Genomic DNA, 20,083 nt, shown 5'->3' on the forward strand with positions numbered 1-20,083 from the left:
TTTAATTATGGATATATTTGCAAGTTTTACACTACAGCAGCTTAATAATGAGCTCCTCATAAACACAGGTTTTGTCAGGCCAACAATAGAGCACATGATTTGTAGCGATAAAGGGCTGCCATAAAGGATAAAGGCCGAGATGTTTGTAACTATGCCAAAAAAGGACAAACACAATTTACAAGAACCATGCTGTGAGCGAGCTGGTTAGCGTGCCAGTTTGTGCCTGTTTCTGTGCCCCAGGAAACCATTGTTTATTCATTGGTTATTAACCCTATGTTGTCCCAGGCCTTATTATGCGGGGCGCATAATGAAAGCTAACTAGATTAGCAGTAATGTTCTCCTGTTATCTAATGAACAGTATGAGCAGGGGATCAAGTATTAAACCTCTAATACCTTGGTGAGACGCGACATTTCTTTGTATCAAAGTATGTAAGTGCTTTAAGTGCTGTTAAATACTGGCAGGTCATCTGCACTATCTGTCATCAGGTAGGCCCTTAAACTTAGTTTTACATTATTTTAATAAAGAAGCATGCAATTGCAGAGTTGCTTGCATTTAATATTCAAGAGTTTTCTCCTTTATGAACTTAAAAAGGTTTTTATAATAGAAAAACAACAAGTGTATAATTCTCAAAGTAAAAGCTTTATTTTGGGTGTTTATGGAAAATAGTATTCTACTGCTTAAAAGATTGGCGGCATATTCAGGAGCCAACAGACTTGAGGTTTATGGGCATACTTAGACCACAGATTATTTTTCATCAGGTCTATAAAGCATCCATACAATAAATAGTGAGAAATTATAGTCAGAGGCTTAGTGGCACCAACATTCTCATGCTGGACACTGATTAACTCATAAATACAAATGTTTTTGCACCATCATTATCCTTCTGCTTGGAACTCCAATATAAACAGAAGGTCTTTTGAAAACATACAAAAGAAAAGATAATAATTATAGTGGATACATGTTTTCAAATACATTGTGATTTACATTCTATAAGTGCACGTTTGAGCTTGAGGGGAAAAAGAAGGAAAAGGTCCTCAAGGTTTTGTTTGTCTGCACATGTCTGTACAGATTCCAGGAATGTAGAGAATGGTGAGTGAACAACAAGAGGGGCCTTGTACTTTTGGGTCTATCTCCTGCCCACCCTGTAGATTAGCTTCTTATCTGTTAAATGAGACAGTGCCGACGGATTTGAATAACAGGGCTTTGGCATGAGCACCACGCTCCGTGCACAGAGAACTCTGCTGTATAACAGAGAGTCCCTGTGCAGGAGCTAAGCAGCCCAGGCAGCCTTGGACCAAGCAGTGGGTGGATATGGCGAGAGACATAATAGTCAGCTTCAGACGCTGCTGTTCCTTCTCCCAGAATGCCGCGTTTTTTTTCCACCTGGTTGTTTTGTATTGTGGCTACGACAAACATGGGATTACGAGTGATTCGCCCCAGAGTCTATATTTAATTCACACTCTCCCACATATCACCTGGATGTGTGGCTGTGATTCCCGAAGCTGTTAACTCCTTCCATCTCAGTCTGCAGTGTTACCATGTGGACAGCCAGGCAATGAGGCAGGCTGAAATGCACCCTCCATCTCGGTCTCATGATTTCATCTGGCTTGTAGTCTATCTCACCCGGGGCCGGAATTGATAGGCGGTGTTAAGTGCACACCTGGGACCCAACGTTAGGTTTTCCAAACTTTCTCCCCATTTCCACCCTCCCTCAGCCCAGGGCCCCAGCCAGTTTTCAAGCAGAAGGGCTCCAGCGCAAACTTGGCGGCCCATGCAGACTACTTAGACAGAGCTGCCGGCCACGTTAGGCGTGAGGGCCAGTCACCGTCAGGTCCAATGGATGAAACTAGAGCACATTCCTGAGACCTTACACAGTCTTGCTGGTTAATAAATCTCTCAGCCTGCCGAGGACCGAAAACACAGGAAGGTGATGATTATCTAGACCAGAGAGGTAACAGAAGAGGACACGAATCGGGTTACACTGAACAGGCTTGTCACTTTGTGCAGGGATTGGACTTTCCCAGATATATGAGCCGCACACTGGGGGTAAATCTGACATCTAAGGTTACCTGAAGGGAAAAGTAAAAAAGATTTAGAGTCAAAAGCCAATATAGCAGCTCTTTGGGGCTGTACTTGGTGCTTTAAAGCCAACTGCTAACACACTCAAAACTTACATTGTAATGTTCAGCAGGTATAATGTTTACCAAGTTGCCCATCTTTCTTCTGTGTGATGACATCCTAACATTTGCTAATTGGCTCTAAACACAAATTTCAGTTCAGAAATGTCATTTTAGTGACAAACCACAAATATTGGACAGTTTCAAACTTGACGTTGGCCGTTAAAAGTGAAGTCATGACCAAAGTCATTATGATTTATGTAAAGTCTAACATAATGTGAGTGAATAATGACTGACACGCTGCTAGCCACTAGCATGGCTAAACATGTCCCCCGTATCGTGATTGTAATCTCACCAATCACTTGATTTAATGTATTCATGTCACTTCCACACAGAATTACAGCCATAACTAAACTTAAGTGTTTGTGAGTCAAAGCCATTAGACTGATTATTACAGTTTCTCAACCATTGGTTATAGTTTTAGCGTGCTAGAGAGTAATTCGGAATCCTGTTAAGAAAAGTGCAATCAGGTTACGACAACGTTGGATTGGGTTAAAGTTATTTCAGGTGATTGCTGAAGAGTTGCCTTCCACATTTAGGGGCTTCAATGGAGTGCTAATCACTCATCTGAGTTCTGATTTGATTTCTGCTCCTCACTGGGGTCAGCCTGTGGCCATGCCACTTGCTGATCTCTGTAGTTGCTGATGTCCTCTTGATCGTTTCAGTGTCATTAGGACCGTTTCTCTGATAACAAAACTGTTACCCCCTAACAAAAGCCACTAGGGGCTTTTCCCTCAGACTTTCATTTATCATGTGGCCTCAATGAGAGTGGTGTGTTTACTATGTAATGGAGTAGCCTCATCTGCCACTGGTCGAACGTACAGAAATGCTAATGAAGAATCCACTGTAATTGCCTTTGGGGTCTCTGAGGTTGGATTAATTATGCAGTGCAATTTGTGAATTATCAGCTAAATTGCCTCAGCAAGTCTCCGACGGGATTAAATTACAGTGAGATACGTACGTATAAATAAGACAAGATGAAACTACAAGTCCCAATTTGCATTTCAATAAGACGTAATATTCGGTAAATCATTACTTTTCGACCAGGGGCTCGCCAACAACCATTTTCGGCGTCAACATGTTCAAGTGACGATGGAACCTCTTTGAAAACCTTATTTGGCTGAGCTGTGAGAAAAGAGAACCAGAGGGCAGGAACAAACAAGAGCTGCACTCTGGTCTATAGAAACTGTGCCCGAAGGAAATCCTCACTCTTCCTGCTCTATTATCAAGGAGACACCCACTGCAGACCGAAAAAACAAAACCTAACAGGTAAATGGTGTGTTGATGAAACATTCTTTACAGTGTGACACCGTTGATCATGATCAAATGCTCCTGCAAAATAATATAGCCTGCTCTCTTTCCACAACAGGAACAAAAAAAAAGCTATTACAGGGCAGATATTTTAAATTATGACCGTGACAGGAATTGTGTTGAAAAAGAGAGATCTCTGAGAAAAAGAGAGATCTCCGAGTGCAGCGTAGAAAAAGCAGAAACGGGTCTTTCCGTTTGTTACCGAGTAAAGCCGAGAAGGGCTGTCTGAAGTAATATAGCGTTGTGAGGGAGAGGAGATTGGCTCCATTCAGGGTCTCACTACTCAGCCAAACCCCTTAGTGGTCCAACAGTCTGCTCAGAATAACCCCTCTAATAAGTCACTTGGAAGAAAATGTGGGGAGTCAGCTGATTCCTAATCCGCTCTCTTTCTCGCCCTGTGCTCACACATCAAGAGTCAGATTGATATGTGCAATCACATGAAAGCCCCTCTGCGGTGGGGCTATCATGGTCTAGTAAAGCTGCAGGTGTTTTTGTGTATGTGTCTGTTTGACGAAATGAGAGCCGGGTGATGCATTTCCAATGGAAATCCCTCATCCATAATATGCCTCGAGGGTAAACAGCAGGAAGAGAGAACAGCAACTGTGGGGTATTGCGTGTATTCTTCTCAGCAGACATGATATAATTTACATGTGTCTGTTCCGACGATGTATTCATTACATTTAGAGAAAATTAAGAGGCATAATATAATTATGAGAAAGATTCTCATTACTCTGCGGGCATGTAATGTGTAAATAAAATCAGGTATTTAAAAAATGTATCTACTGAACATCAATGTATTATCTATGAGATAATACATTTTTATGAACACATCATTATTTTACATTAGGAAAATCGTAAGGAATTTCATTACATTCAAGCGTTTGCTTGGAATAGAACATAACTTTATTATTCATCAAACAATCTCTTCTCTAGATGTCTACATGCAGACAGCGAGTGCACATGCTTTTCTCTTACTGTTGCCTTGCAGGGGTGAACCAGTCAGAGTGATTCCGATGATTGACAGGTCTATGAACTCCTAGAGACAGACTCTGTTTCTCTATCTTAAAATCCTAATCAGGCTTGCCAAGGGTTTTATTAGTATATGACGGACCTTTCTTTGTTGCCATCAACATCAAGTTCATTCTCGCTCCAAGATATTCATACAGTGTACAGTTTATGTTAATGTGCAACGATAGCATCACATAAATGGCACTACATATTTCACGCAAATATTGTCAGCGGGGTAAAAGACAGCTAATCAGTTGTTGGCAAAAGCGAGTGATAAGAACAGCCATTTCCTCTGTTTTATTTGGCAGCTTTATTTGACAGTATAATGCAATCTGTGATTGCTGTTTCATGCAGAGTTTTTTTTTCCACTGTGGCTGTCAGTCTCAGAGATGTTCCTCTTTTTTTAAACATTTCCCTGCTCTTTAAAGTATAGTTCCCAATAGAGCTCTTGGCCTATTTAAACCCATAATAATACAGGCTAATATAACCAGTCATTCATGAAAGCTCAAAGAAATCTGAACAATGAAAAGGCTGCTTCTTTGTATGTATCCGTTTCACCTTAAAAGAGGAAGGTAGGAAGTCGTCAAGGTGAAAAGAAATCCTCTGCAGTGCAGAATGCTGTAGTGCAGGAAGTGGTTTAAATGTCTTGCCCACAGAGCCCCAAACCAGTACTGACTTCTCCAGGTTGCAACCACAATAACCGAAGTAACAGACAGGAACAGTGTTGAATAATATATATTTTTGTAAAGATTGTAAAGAGTTAATATATGAAAACAGGGATTGGACATTAACTAAGTTAACTTGATCTGACAGCTCTTCATCCTCTGGTGTTTGAACCCTTGAACTTTTAAACAACCACATGCTCGTGAGTCTTGTGACTATTATCACAGTTGCCTTCACTTGGCAGTCAAGTGCTTCTCTGAATGCACTGATGCAGGTCACATTTTTTTGGAAACTGTGTGCAACATGGTGGTATGATAATCCTACTGTGCCAAACTACACTACACGCCTCATCGATCAAATCCCACGATGTCTCGACTTTCAATTCAAATACGCTGAATTATTACACAAAATTTCTTAAGGCACTTTACAGATGTATTGTATCAATATATTAGAGAGAAACAGAGCAGATCGGCAACAATATGATCCTCATCTATTTGTTTCCTCTGGAGTTTGGTTTTTCCATCAATGCTAAAATCAACGTGAGACTTTTGTATTAACAAAGAATATTAAATGTAGATATGAGGCGGTACAGAGATATTTCAACGATTAGTGTAAATGCCGACATCATTTTGCACCTGCACAAACACAGAATAAGTCTTTTGTGTTGTTAATCATTTCAATACGGCTCTTTGGACAAATATAACCTTTAGACTGTGAAAAGTGTTGTCTCAACTTCGTGACTTGAGAAAACATTGACACACAACTTTTGCATGCATATACAATCTAAAGCTTTTAGACCTTATGGTAATGCTATGAAGTACAGAGGGATCAAATCAGGAATGTATTTTATTTTCAATACTCTCAAATAGAACACCCAAGGCAGTACATTGGCGTTTTAAACTTTATCACTGAGATAAATTTGAATGAAACAGAAGAGGCTCTGCAGGTTTATACAATATACGTTTTGAGTCATAGCATAAGTTCCCCTCATTTATGTCTTTAAAATGCACCACTATGCATCCTTTGCTGGGTAAAGCTCCCTTTGCTGCATCATTTCATTCTGTGGTTTTATTATGTGTAGGATGATTCTCTCTAAAGTCTTTCCAGATATGCTTACGGTGAAGGGCTCAATAAAAAAAAAAACGGACATTTAAATGAAATACAATGAATCTTTATTAAACTGTCCTTTGAGAAAGGCCGGCACTTAAGAAACAACTACCAGCTTTAACTTGTCAAATGTGATATGTCATGATTATATCTGTGACAGTAAATCTTTGCGCTGCATTTTACAAATAATGAATGGATTTACCTTTCATTCAATGCTCACTGTATTATGAAAGAAAATACAACCATAAGTAATCTGTAATGGCAGGAGATAAAGCCGTGAAGGTCCAGGCCATTCCTGTTGGCTGATAGTCGCCATTGCAATATCTCAGAGAGAGAGAGGAAGCCAGAATATTATATATTATGCATTTTTCCGTCTATTCTATTGTCAAGATGTTTGTTTTGTCCTTTTAAAATGAATAAAGGAACATCAGAGTGTCCCACATAAAACAAACATGCCCACGGCGACTTTCCCACAGCCACAGCGTTTACAGTATTCAGTTTCATTTTTACAGCATGGAAACGAATAAATCATGGCAACGACTTCAAGGTCCTAAATGTATAAGCTTGCAAGGGACACACACTGCTACTGAATGGTGTTGAGTGTTCTTAGAGATATGGTGAAGAAGTCTCATTGCTGGGGGGGAGAGAGGCAACTTTGTTTTTTGTCATCTAGACAAAATGTGTTCAATCTGTAGACTCCAGCCTTTACCTTTTTTTATACTATTACTTATGTTCCTTTTATCCTTTTGCCGGCACAAATTCTGTTTTTAAATGAAATTGGATTTTCCAAGTGCTAAAAAAAACAGGTCAACTGGCCTCAACCAAGTACCTGGAAGACTGAGGATCTCCACAGAGACACTGGACAGATTTGCTTCTTGTTTCCGCTGTTTTGTATTCTTGTTTTCTATCTGTCCTCTTTGTGAATCACCTCGTAAATGACTGTTTTGAAAGTTGCTGAAGTTGCTATAATTATGAGCATGATTGTGATTTACTCCGGATCTCTCAGATGAAGACTAAACCTCAATCTAAGTCAGGGGGGAATTCCTGTCACGTGGTTAGTGTGAGGTGTGGTGCTGTATTAAAAGCATCCATCAGTAATAACCCAGTTATGGATCAGTAATAACCCAGTTAGTGGTCAGTTCTATCCCAGTTAATGTCAGTTCTATCCCAGTTCATGATCAGTTAGAATCCAGTTAATGATCAGTTCTAACCCAGTTAATGTCAGTTCTATCCCAGTTAATGATCAGTTCTAACCCAGTTGATGTCAGTTCTAACCCAGTTAATAATCAGTTCTAACCCAGTTGATGTCAGTTCCATCCCAGTTGATGTCAGTGAACTCTCCAGTGTTATCTTTTCACCTGCATGTCTCCAAACCAACGGGAGGCGGAGTCACACATGACCGGTCTCAACTTGTGGACCTGTCGGTGAGGAGGACACAGGCAGCCGGGGCAGGGAGGGGTAGCTGCCGACATAATTACAGTACACACAGCGGTGGACCTGCTGCTGTGATTTAACAAATCTTAGGAATAACACCTTCCCTTCGCCGGGGCTCACCGACGCTGCTGCTGCTGCTCATCTCTCTGCGGCGGTGCGGGGGAAACGCGCTGGTTTTAATGGCGTTTGGGAAAGTCTCCGCGGCGCTCCCCGGGCACAAGAGGAGACATTACGGCGCGAGTTAGCTAACGTTAGCTCCACAACAAGGTCAGTTTGAATGGTGGCTTCTGTCGCTCTCCTCTTAAAGATGGCACCCACGTCACCTTCGCTAACTCCGCTCATTATTCCCACACCATCCACGCAGGACAGGTAACCGCGGCTATATTTGTCATCGGGCGCTCGCTCCTAGCAGGTTAGCTTGTCGGCTAGCCCCGCTCGGTTCGCTTTTTTTCCTTCTCCCCACCCGCCTTTGATGCTCCACGTTCGGGCAGCGGTTGGAGCTGGCTCACGTTGACCGTTACGGTGTGTGGAGGTTACGGCTTCGGCTATACCGGGCGGGTGTAGCCGGCGATCAGCCAACGTTAGCCGCAGTGTTTTTTGGAAGAGCCAGGCGCCGGAGCGGTGGGTCTGGTTTTTGGTTTCCGCCTAGAATAAAAACAGGTGCACCTCTGCGCTAACCACACGGACGCAGGACAAAACACTTAACGCAGCCACTTAACAAGGCGGCTGTCTGTGCGCAGTCTTTGGGGGGGGGGATACTTCCACCAGTACGGGTTTACCAGTGCGGGCAGCTGGGTGGTTTATCAAGGTGGAACGTCGAAGGTGGTGTTATCACTTCCAAGGGCCTCGTCTACCGAGTCCGGCAGAAACGGGGGCAAGCGAAGCGGGGCCCGGTAGCTAAGGTTTTTTTTTTAGTTAGCTAATGCTAGCTGCAGGACTAAACTGGCTACTGGGACATAACATCTTTAACCACTAACACGTTTGATTATAACATTAATGTCTGTGTTTTGTATTCCATCACAGCGAATTGGGATGTATTGTAATTGCCACACATGATTTGGTAATGTTTCATCTCGCAGGATGGATGTAGCCTAACCTAATGTTAGCCTGGATTCCCCAACGTGTTTGACGTTGCAGTAGATCCAGTAGGTTTATCTTCACCTTGTGTAACGAGCTGGTAATGACATGGTTGTTTTTGTTTTTATTAGCAGGAACTGATTTGGGTTCACAGGAAGCGAGATGAACATCCGATAAGTTGTTGATAAGCTCAGCAGAACAGAGAGTTATCTTCGCCTTTTTGTTTTCATGCTTGGAACTGTACTGTTGCCTCACGCTCCTCTCAATTCATAGAAAAACACACGGAAATTATTTGTTGACTTCCACACTGGGGGCTGGACAGCACATGGCGGTGGCTAAACGAGCTGGCTCTGTGGTCATCACGCTAGGTTACACTTCAACTCGGCCAAGGCCCATTTTGTGTTCCCTCCCCACATGTTTCATCACTTCGCGGAGGGCAACACAAGGGAAACATCCAATTGCACAGCAAGCTTGTCTTGTGGATGTGTTTGTTATTCAGCTCATGCACTAGCCAGAGGCTGCTGGATGTGGTACGTCAGTTCAATCGGCCCCGAGTGCCACTGTGCATCGGTGTCCTAATTATTTTTGATGGTTTTCAAGTTTTAACTACAGTTGAATTGCAGAAAACATGGATACTGTGGTTGTAAATGGTTTTGTCCCTCTAGTCCAGCAGACCTCAGAGTGTAATGGGCAGAACTCACCCACACTCAAGCCACTTTCATTGTGCTATTACAAAAAGTACAATGTAATATATACAAAAAAGTTCTGTCATAGAAACGTTGAGGTTGTGTTTATAGTTTAAATAGTTGGAAAATACACATCTTATTTACTCATGTCCCCAGAATGAAGATCTTTACATGAGCCTTGATACTGTGGCTTTTGAAACTATATCTTTTAAAAAAAATTCTAGCAGGAGTGCCACATAGCTTGGGGCCCAATTCTGTTTAAAGAAATGATCTATACGATAACAATGAGGCATAATTACTCCCTCTAGGACCCATGTGAATGTCTTTTTAAAGTGAGGCGTGTTCACGGATACTTTTACAGGCAGAGTGATTGTGATGAAGAATAATGAATGAGGGTGTAACAGGTCTCAGACAAGGACTCAAACCGTGGTCGTATTGCGAGACAGGATAATGAAACGATACCTTAACTTTACTGAATGGACTATTTGAACCAACCCTTTAGTCAGAGATCAACGTCTGAGCTGATTTATGGATTTATAGAATCACACACCTCAAACAAGCACGTTTTGCTGAAGCTTCTCAAGGTCAATCTGCTGAACTACAGGAAACACAGCTTGATTTCTAATCTTGTCGAGTCCTGTTTCAGTTACCCGTTGTTTCCTCAAATAACACCTGTGTTACTGTTAAGATTTACCAATCTCAATTGCAACCTATTGTGCACGTTTCATTTTAATAGTGTTAGTTGCTCATTAGAACGGCGTGTTGAAACACTGCAAGTCAGCATATGAAAACGTTTCATATTCCATAATGAGCTGTTTGAATTGAATTCTGAATTACTCACACTTTTAAATGAGAACGTGATAAAATCTAGGCCACATTGTGAAGAGATTACTTTGATGCTCAGATGTTTTTTTTTCTTTTTCTTGCATGGCAACAGCCCGAGGTGAAGTGTAGTGCTCAAATCTTTATTAAATTAAGCTTATGGGCTAAATCTATTTTCATGTAAATGTGTGTGTTTTACATATGAACACCAAAGGTTGGCTGAATCATGCGATACGTTTAGACTCAGCTGACATTGTAAGTCATTGAAGATTTGCCTTTGATCGCTTTTTCTTATCGAACCATGTGTTCGAGATTCATTGTTACGCAGCTCAACGCTGGTAAAATGTTTTCATTGCGGGTCGCTGCGCCAAAATCTTAACCACCACGCCAAAGATTTTGGTCGCACATTGGAAGCAGTTGGTGTGTACCATGTCATAGGGCAACATTTTTACCTGCTACACACACCACGAGACATACACAGCCAGGACATCAGGGTTAAAGTGACTGAAACGATCTAGATTCATGGTCCAACCCCATTGATTACTAACTAACAGAGACGAGCACACACACTCACACTGTATTCGATTTGTAGAGTACTAACCTAATACAGTACAAACCTTAAGGCTCAACTAAAGCATAATCGTCCTGTTTACCGAGCTGGCCACATATATTCTTTGCCAAATGTTTAACATTTATTCAAGAGAAATTTATGCTAGCAGAGCCAGAGAGTCCATTTTATTTATTGATTCGATTGTGTGTGTGTGGTTTATTTTATTTATGTTTTATTTATTCAGGATATTTAGCTATTCATAATTTTTATTCAAATGTCAGACTGAACATTCAAGAATTAAAGGTTCATTGCTCTGTGTAAAGGTTGCACTTGCATGATTATGCTACAATATCATTATATCAGTTGTATAACATGGTTTTTAGATGATGACAATAATATAATTATCTCAATAATATCTGGGACTGTCGAAACGAAACGAAGTTTGTCTTTGCAGAAGGCAGACCAAATATTTTTAATAATGCACCAAGCGAGATGTTTCCTTGCACAATTAATGTCTGTGAAGGAGGTTATGTTTTCATCTGCGTTGGTTTGTCTTTAGTACGGATTACCACGAAACTAGTTGGAAGCATTGGCCAAGAAAGAACCCATGACATTTTGGTGAGGATTAATTTAAGGGAACAGATCCAGGTAGTTTCTTGTATCACTTTCTTAGACGTGGTCAGGGATTCCTTTTTTAACATCTTTAAAGATTTCCAACTCAATAATTAATGGAAGCTTGATAAAAAAGTTATTTATGGCACCATTACCTAATGAGTTTGTGCAATTAGGTTTGAATCCAAGTAAAAATATGGATTGGGTAGATTTAAATGTCGTTTCTGGGGCCTTGGCAGAGATATGCACTTTACTGAGTGACATTCTAGTGTGTTTTTGATCTTTTGGAGATTTTCAGATTCAGGAGGAGGTGGACTGGGGAGAAGGTCATGGGGTGTAAGTTTAACCCTCTAAGTGACTGGGTAGATAATGATCACAGATAAGGTGCATGTCTCAACCTGGTTAATGGGTTAGGAGAGACATGACTCAGGACTCTCTTTACTTGATTGTCACAGATTTTCCTTTCTTTGAGACTTCGCTTCAGCAACTAGAAAAAATGGTGATTGAAACTACAGGATCCCTTTAGATGTGAAATGATTGTATGTTTTAGTTGTCCCAGCTGGCAGTCTAGTCACAACAGTCCCCTTCTGTAGACAATATATACCCACAGTAAATCACCATCATTTCCACTGAAGACATAATTTCAAGATATAGTTAGAGTTCTTTTGTCCTGCTTTTAATAGCCTGTTTTTATTAGTCACCAAAAATAGACAACACAGAATAGATGTTCCCAGCAAATATATAGTACACATTTGCTGCCTCTGTTTTCTTTACAGTTTTTTTGTCCAGTGATGAATCATACATTTCTAAATGCAAAAGCAGTGGGTTGGTCTGTGTCAATAGCAGTGAAATGAGATGTGAGCTCCTTGCAGTTGAATAATAAAGAAAAAGCAGAGTTAAGGAGAAGGACTCGGCTCAAATTCAAGCAAAAATAGATTTTAATGTTAAGATTTTTGGCAGGTTAACAAAAGGCTGATATTGAATTTGTCAGAAAGGAGATAATTGCAACTACACAATTCATAGTTGGTACAGGCACTCGATTTTTAGTTGCCTTGGTAGAATTAAATGTTTCAGTTCTAAAAGCGACATAAAAATACCACAGGCTGTGTTGTTAACTATTGAATACATGTGATTTACGCCTAATGTTTTATATGTAATGTGTTCCTAAAAAGATTAAGGGATTTTTCTGATCAATTTTATGTGTTATCTTTATTTAGTTTTACTTTGACACCAAGAGGTCTATCCACAGACTGAGGACTCACAGTCAGTTCCCACAGATCTGATCGCTCCACCTGCAACAGTGTTTTCTATTGAAAATCTTTCTGCCCCATTCAGCAGGGTAAATACAGGCACTCATGTGTTTAATAGGGCACTGTTAGAATACATGAATTGCAAACAAGTCTTTAAATGGGTTGTACAGGTGTTTAGAAATGGCTCAGATAGTAAGAACTAACTCACAACACAAACGCTGTTTATCTCCCCGTTTGTCAGATTATTTTTATTAGTACTATTTTCTTTAATATTATTACTCATGTAGGAACATTTTTAAACGAATAGTGTAAATGTAATATATCACATCAGCAGTGGTAGTTTTAATTTGAGTATTTGATTGGAATGGTACTTTCTTTTAACGTAATTCAGGTTTGGCCAAAATGTATTTAATTGTCTCACTGGGCGAGTGAGAGGATTGAACTACAAGACATGGTTTGCAAATCGGCTGATTTAAAGAATCACTGACTTTTATTCCGCTTATTAAATTTGATAGATTAGCCTCAAACAATGAGACTGGTGGTTTGTTGGCCTACGAGATGACCCATTGCAGTGCAGCCATATTTTAATGGTAATTTCTTGATCATTCATTAGTCATGAGTCATGGGGTTAGCGGAAAGCTGAGCTCAAACTGCATAAAACAATATTAGACAAATTATTAGAGGAAATGGTATAAAATACTTTCTACTAACATGGCACAGACGTTAGGAGCCATGTGCCAGTTAGGCAGTAGGGTTCCCGGCTTCTATCTGTTCCCCTCTGTCCGTTTGTGAGTGCTACAGGATTGGGGCTGGCTGGGTCAGCACAACAGAGGCTCTGGTTCCAACCCTTAGGGCATCTAATTAAAACTTACAAATAACCTTTGACACTCGTACATCTCATGAAAAGACTGTTACTCAAAATACAAAGACAGATAAGTGAATACTGTATCAGTAGGAGAACCTGTTCTTCAAATAAAATACATAAGAGTTACTTCCAAATATTGCTTCAGTTAAAAATTGTCGTGGGAAGACAAATACTACGACCAATCGGCTGTTGACTCATTCATTATTTCATGTATAATAGACACTCTGTGGAATTTGCACTGTAATGAGCCGTAAATTTTAATTTCGAACATGAATCTCAGATTGAGATGACCTATAAATCATTGTCAATTTGTGTCATTACTGAAGGTGTGTGTGGGACACTAATGAATCCTTTCAGGCTCGTGTAGAAGACACAAGATGCCGTTCTAAGAGCAACAAACACTTGTGTTAATAGCGTTGTGTTGGGGAGATCTGTTGAGAGCGGGATATGAATCATTATGAGCAGAAAGTTTACAGTGTAAGCATGTTTGCATTCCACTGATGATTTTGTCTTTTGCACACTGACATTTGTCTTGTATTCTGTTCTCAGGTAGCTGGCTGATATGGCTGTGTAACAGGCTGGCGGAGATATATTCATGGCTCACCAAGGACAACAAAGAAGGAAAATACAGCTGTGAGCTTAGCCAATAACTAAGGAATCTGACTCATCAGTTTATCATCAGACTGACTCAGTGCATGTGGCCTCGTCAGTTGTTCATAGACATCTGTTGGGCGGCCAAAAGCCCTGTTGCTATGCACGTTAAGAGGAGAGACATGGGCCGAGGGGAGGCTTGGAGGAGCGGGCTTCCTTCATGCAGGACTATCCCCCTGGTGCTGGGGCTTCTAGTGACCATGGCCCAGAGCGCTGTGCAAGAGCAGCGAGAGACAGTGGTGGAGATGATACCTTTCGAGTTGGAGGCCTCCATGCAGTCATCTGTGCTCGCTGAGCTCCAGGCTGCTTCATCATATATGGTTGAAGGGCCACCTACAGCTATCCAAGACTCCTCTGCAAAGAATGGGGGAGTGCACACTGGCATACCTGACTCCTCTGCAATCGTGGGCCAGGTGTTCCAATTGAAGGTTCCAACCGGGCCTGCCAATGCAAGCTGTAATGTCCACGTAAGTACACTGAAGATTCAACATAAAATTAAACACTCCATGTCGAAATTCATCCATTGTTGATCTTCTGTGGGAGATTTTGTGGAATTTACAAATTATTGCATGTAAACATCTTAATAAAGGTTCAATGTGTAGAAATTAGTGACATTTGAAGATGAAGTTTCATGTTGCAGCTGAATAACCCTCACCTCATCCTCCCGCATGAAACATGAAAGAGAACATTTGGAAGCATCTAGTTGTATTAAAAACTCGAAAGTTTTAGTTTGTCCAGTTTGGACTGCTGTAAAAATATAGAGATGACAACCCTCCCGATGTAAATATAAAGTAATTAAATATAATTGGCCCATTTTAGGGTAAAGAAAACAACAATTCATATAATTTAGATGATCAAATATCCGTGAAAACATCGCTATGATTATTTTATATTAAGTTTCGGCCATTAGATCCCTAACACCTACATTTTACACACTGAACCTTTAATTTCAATGAGATCACAATGAATCATTCAGTTAGTGTACAATACTGTACACAACACAGTACAAGGTCCATGGTTTACGTTTATACACTCTAAAATGTATTCCTCCTCGGATGTTAATGCTAAATAAAATGACTTAAAGCTGAGCCTAATTCTGTTACAGTAGTTTTAAGACAATTCTGTACAGAATTTAATTTGAATTTAATAACGCTTTGTTTTGGCCTCAGCCACTGTATACTCAATTGTATCATAAAAGATATGGCCATTTTATGTGAACTCAAGTTCACTATTACATTACTGTTTTGTCATTTTAGAAATACATGATATACTGAATGTTTCCCTCCAGTCAGATTTGATCACTGTATCACTGCTGGTTGAAGCTGCCTGTGGTGCAATTTGTTCCAGTCAGACTTTTGAATGAGATGAGATTATTATTGGCCCAAGTGGTGATGGAGAATGATATCCTGTCATACAGTAATAACTCAAAATAAAGAGTGATGACTCACATAGTGGTTATTATGAATAGCAGCTCACTCTGCTTCCTGTTCACATTTGGCACAATTTCATCAACTGAATGGAACTGGGGGGGGGGTTGAGGTTGTAGAGGTAGTGAAAGCTTTTTCTGCTTTTGCTCTACATATTTTTGAATGTTTAACATTCATCTGCGAGAATTTTATAGTTGCTGTTTAACAGCCAACTTGGTCAATATGAAACACTGAACTGAATACAGAATTATATCTTTGATCATGGAGTCACTTTAATTGTGCATCAAATAAAACCAAACATCTCCCAGTTTATACTTCAAAGATTTCCTTCTCTCATAAATGATAATAAAACATAAGCTCCTAGTCTGACTGAGTAAGCACTTTTCAGTCATTACTTGGGTCCTGGGAACTTTTTATGTTCATTTTCTGATATGATCATCACTTAAAGTTAGTAATGAGTTTTGCAGTTCAGTACTTACGTTTTATCTCAGAGGTTTCTCTATAATGTAAAATGGTATTGATGATATGGTTTTTCCCTCTTGTAGCTCACTGAAACGGGAAAGGAGACTTTACCCACCTGGTTATATTGGGACAAAGAAAGCTGCATCCTGAGAGGTTTGGCCCTGGAGCAGGATAAAGGTGTGTATCATATCTTGGTGTCTGGAGAGGAAATAACCGAGAAGACTGGCAGCCAAGTGTTCCCCAGTACAGTCTTCTCAGTTGAAGTCTACCCAGAAGAAAGGGCAGACACTGAACCGGCCCTGCTTACGCTACAGTCTGACATCAGTGGCCTCCAGCCTTTCACCTGTGGCTCTGAGGAACCTGTCACTGTCCTCACTGTCATCTTGGATGCTGATTTGACAAAGATGGCTTCTGAACAGAGGGCCAACTTACTGCGCATCATGAGAAAATTCTCACACGTGCCCCTGGAGCACATGAGGGTGGTCCCTGTTGTTAACAACCGCTTATTTGACATGTCTGCTTTCATGGCTGGACCAGGGAATGCTAAGAAGGTGGTGGAGAATGGGGCTCTACTGTCATGGAAGCTTGGATGTGCCCTCGACCAGGGCAGCATCCCTGATATTAGCAGTGTCCAATCCTCAGCAAAAGATGGGACCATGTCAGCCAGGCTGGGATACCCAGTGGTAGGCTGGCACATTGTGAACAAAAAGCCCCATGGAGTGAAACGGGTCAGACGCCAATTGAACAATACTCCTACACCAGTGCCCTCCCTGCTTCCTCCAACTTCCCACCCAGAGCCCCCTATACGGGTTGTTCCCACCCCGACTTCGCCCTCTATTGCCCCAGCAACAGAATATTCGGCTCCGCCTGTCCGAGGCCCTTTGCCGCTTCCAGTGAAGCCTACAATGAGGCTCAGGGATCAGATTGCCCACACACCTGCTCTTGGCGTCCCCCAACCCACAAGAGTACTAGGAACTACAAGCTCCATCCCTATCCAGCCAACCATGACCAGGCCTACAATTGTAGAGGCCACTGCTGTGCCAACAACCCCAAGCACCACCAAAAAAACCAAACCCTCTTCCACAAGGAAACCCAAGAAAGTCAAAACTTCCACTCCAGGTCCCCCTACCACAGCTAAACCACGCAAAACCACCACTCCTCCTCCTTTGCCACCAGACGTGAATCAAACCCCAGACATCCGTAATGCCATTGATCAGGTGAACGCATGGGTTGGTACCTACTTTGAGGTTAAGATTCCTCCAGATACCTTCTTTGACAAGGAGGATGGTACTACTGATAAGCTGCGTTTGACTTTGAAAAAGACCCCAAAAGAAGGAGTGAGCGAAACTTCTTGGATCCAATTCAACAGCACTATTCAGCTTTTGTATGGGCTTCCAGAAGAGCAGCACGAGGGGAAACATGAGTACTTTATGTTGGCTACTGATAAGGGTGGGAAGAGCATCATGGATGCATTTGAGGTTCAAGTCAACCGATGGTCCACGAATGACAAACCATCAGTTGTGTTTGCTGCTCGTTTTCATGGTGACCCCAAAACTTTAAGCAATGATGTTCAGAAGAAGATTCTGTTGGCTAAAAAGTTGGCCTATGCCCTTGGTGATCGCAATAGCAGCACCGTGACCCTGAGGAGCATCACAAAGGGCTCCATTGTGGTTGAATGGACCAATAACAGTCTGCAGCAGAGTCCTTGCCCAAAGGACCAGATTACAGTTTTGAGCAACAGGATCTCTGATCCCCAAGGTACACCTAAACTGGCCTTCGTCAAAGCCATGGAGCCCGACTTCAAACCCATCAACATTTCCATTCGTGGTTCTAATAAATGTCACAGCTACATATTCATTCCACCAGGAGAGGTGCCAATGCCTGTCCTTCCTACAGCCTCGCCTTCACCTGGGACAGGTCGTAGGAGCAGTGATGATGTTTACCTGCACACTGTTATTCCAGCTGTAGTAGTAGCAGCTCTACTGCTCATAGCCGGGATCATTGCTATGGTCTGCTATCGGAAGAAGCGCAGAGGGAAGATGACCATAGAGGAGCAGGCCACTTTCATCAAGAAAGGAGTCCCTATCATATTTGCAGATGAGTTAGATGATTCCAAGTCACCCCCGTCTTCCAGCATCCCCCTTATCCTTCAGGAGGAAAAGCCCCCGCTTCCCCCTCCAGAGTACCCTAACATGGCTGGCCCCCACTGTACCCTGCTTAACCAGGACCTGCTAGAGGAGTATTCTGTTTATCAAGATGATGACCCTAATGCCCCTCCTTACATGCCCCCACCACCATTCACTGTCCCCATAGAGGGAAAAGGCTCTCGCCCCAAGAACATGACATCGTACAGGTCACCACCTCCTTATGTGCCTCCCTAACGCACACTGGAGCTTTCAGTTTGGAAAGCAGGTGCAACGTGAGGATGCTTGTTGAAAACTACTGCAGGAGCAACTTTAATGTTCAATGAAATGGCTTTGACTTTGTAGAGGAGCAGGCAACCATACCCATATATTCGTCCATCATGGATAAAACACTGTATCTCTCAAATTCTACTACTGGCACAGGGCAAATGGATGGGGAACAGTTTGTAATCGCCAGCACTCTCTTTTTTTTTTTTGTCCTTCAAATCTGCTTTTGACTTCTTGCATATTCTTTTTTTTGTCTCTTTTTTGCCAAGAAGAGTCAGTTTTATCTTCAATGACGTACTATTTCTATTGTATAGAAAATAATGAAGAAGCAGGAAAGACTGAGGCCCATGGGGCCTTTGAGCAGATGTCACCATGACAACAGGCTCGAGGCTCTCCCTCACAATGTTAATCTTTATATGTTCTATATCACTCTATCTGTCCTTCAGCTAGGTTTACTAAGATTTTGCACCTGTTATTTCTAGAGGGGAATGAAATACAAAAAGCCAAACTGAAAGCATGAAACACGTAATTTACACAAGAATCGGTTTGTTTCTTCTTCTTGATCGTTCTGTGTTCTGGTTTATGCTTTGCTCCCTCTCGATAATAACATGCAAACATTGCACTTATGCAAATTCTTGTTAAACCTTGCACTATGTGTCTTGCACAGAATTGAACACACTTAGGTGGTAGTCCAATAAAGAGAAGAAAATATCTTTTTGTATCCTTGAACTCGCCACATGACTGAGATTCCTCTGGTAATTGATCACAAAGGACATTACACGGATCATGCCGGTTGGGGACGTAGCCTAATTATGTTACAAGATAAATAACTTTTTTTTTCTTTCTTTTTCTCAATGTCTGTGCTACTGAATCTGCTTGTGAGATGACTGGTTTTGCTGTTGCCAAGGTGACGTCTGTGGTCACAGGGCAATACTTTTAGGGTCGCTACAACAATAATGAACGGGCCAATGGAATTCTGTGGTCCACAGCGAGGTGAGAACTGTCAACCAGGTGGATCCACTGTCTTATATTGAATTGGTTGTATGGGTGTGTGTGGGGTGGGTGGCCAAGAGTACTGTAATATCACTGCTCTGCCTCTAGGGGTTGCACTGCTCAGTTGAGTGCTCTGCCTGTTGTCGGCTCAGATGAGGCATGGGGACGTGGGGATGTACATAATTGTGTGCCTGTGAAATTAAACAACTCCATAATGTTAGTGTTTTATCAGTAAACCTAGTCGAGTGGGGGGAAGGGGAGGGCCAGCTTGGGAAATTATTTTATTTTTTAATTGTATGTTTAGATTTATGATCACAATCATAAAAAGACTTTATAGTTTGTGACGGTACAAAAAGAACGTTTACTTACCCATCACAACAAAAAAAATAATGCATTATCTCAATATGATGGGCAACAAAGAAACAACAATATGTGAATTATGTACATTTCATATCTGATATCACCATAAGAAAAATGGTTAAAGATCTAATGTTTTTACTGAGTTTTTGATACAGTCTTAAACTTGTTTTATGAAAATATATTAATAAAATGTAATACTATTTGTAAAGCCTCAAA

The 20,083-nt window shown here is 41.3% G+C and overlaps 1 protein-coding gene across 6 annotated transcripts; it reads left to right on the forward strand.

Moving 5' to 3' along the window:
• The first annotated feature begins 3,366 nt into the window (after positions 1–3,366).
• Positions 3,367–20,083, forward strand: dag1 (dystroglycan 1). 6 transcript variants are annotated; one of them, XM_053424616.1, is made up of 3 exons: positions 3,367–3,447; positions 14,113–14,681; positions 16,187–20,083. In XM_053424616.1, the coding sequence occupies exons 2-3, from the start codon at positions 14,259–14,261 to the stop codon at positions 18,482–18,484; spliced, it is 2,721 nt and encodes a 906-aa protein (XP_053280591.1). In that variant the 5' UTR covers positions 3,367–3,447; positions 14,113–14,258; the 3' UTR covers positions 18,485–20,083. The 6 variants fall into 6 exon arrangements, with proteins under 6 accessions (XP_053280591.1, XP_053280593.1, XP_053280589.1 ...); XM_053424618.1 differs by lacking the exon at positions 3,367–3,447 and adding an exon at positions 7,669–7,691; XM_053424614.1 differs by lacking the exon at positions 3,367–3,447 and adding an exon at positions 7,698–7,968.

The sequence above is a fragment of the Pleuronectes platessa genome, chromosome 6, assembly GCF_947347685.1.
Source record: "Pleuronectes platessa chromosome 6, fPlePla1.1, whole genome shotgun sequence".
Classification (NCBI taxonomy): Eukaryota; Metazoa; Chordata; class Actinopteri; order Pleuronectiformes; family Pleuronectidae; genus Pleuronectes; species Pleuronectes platessa.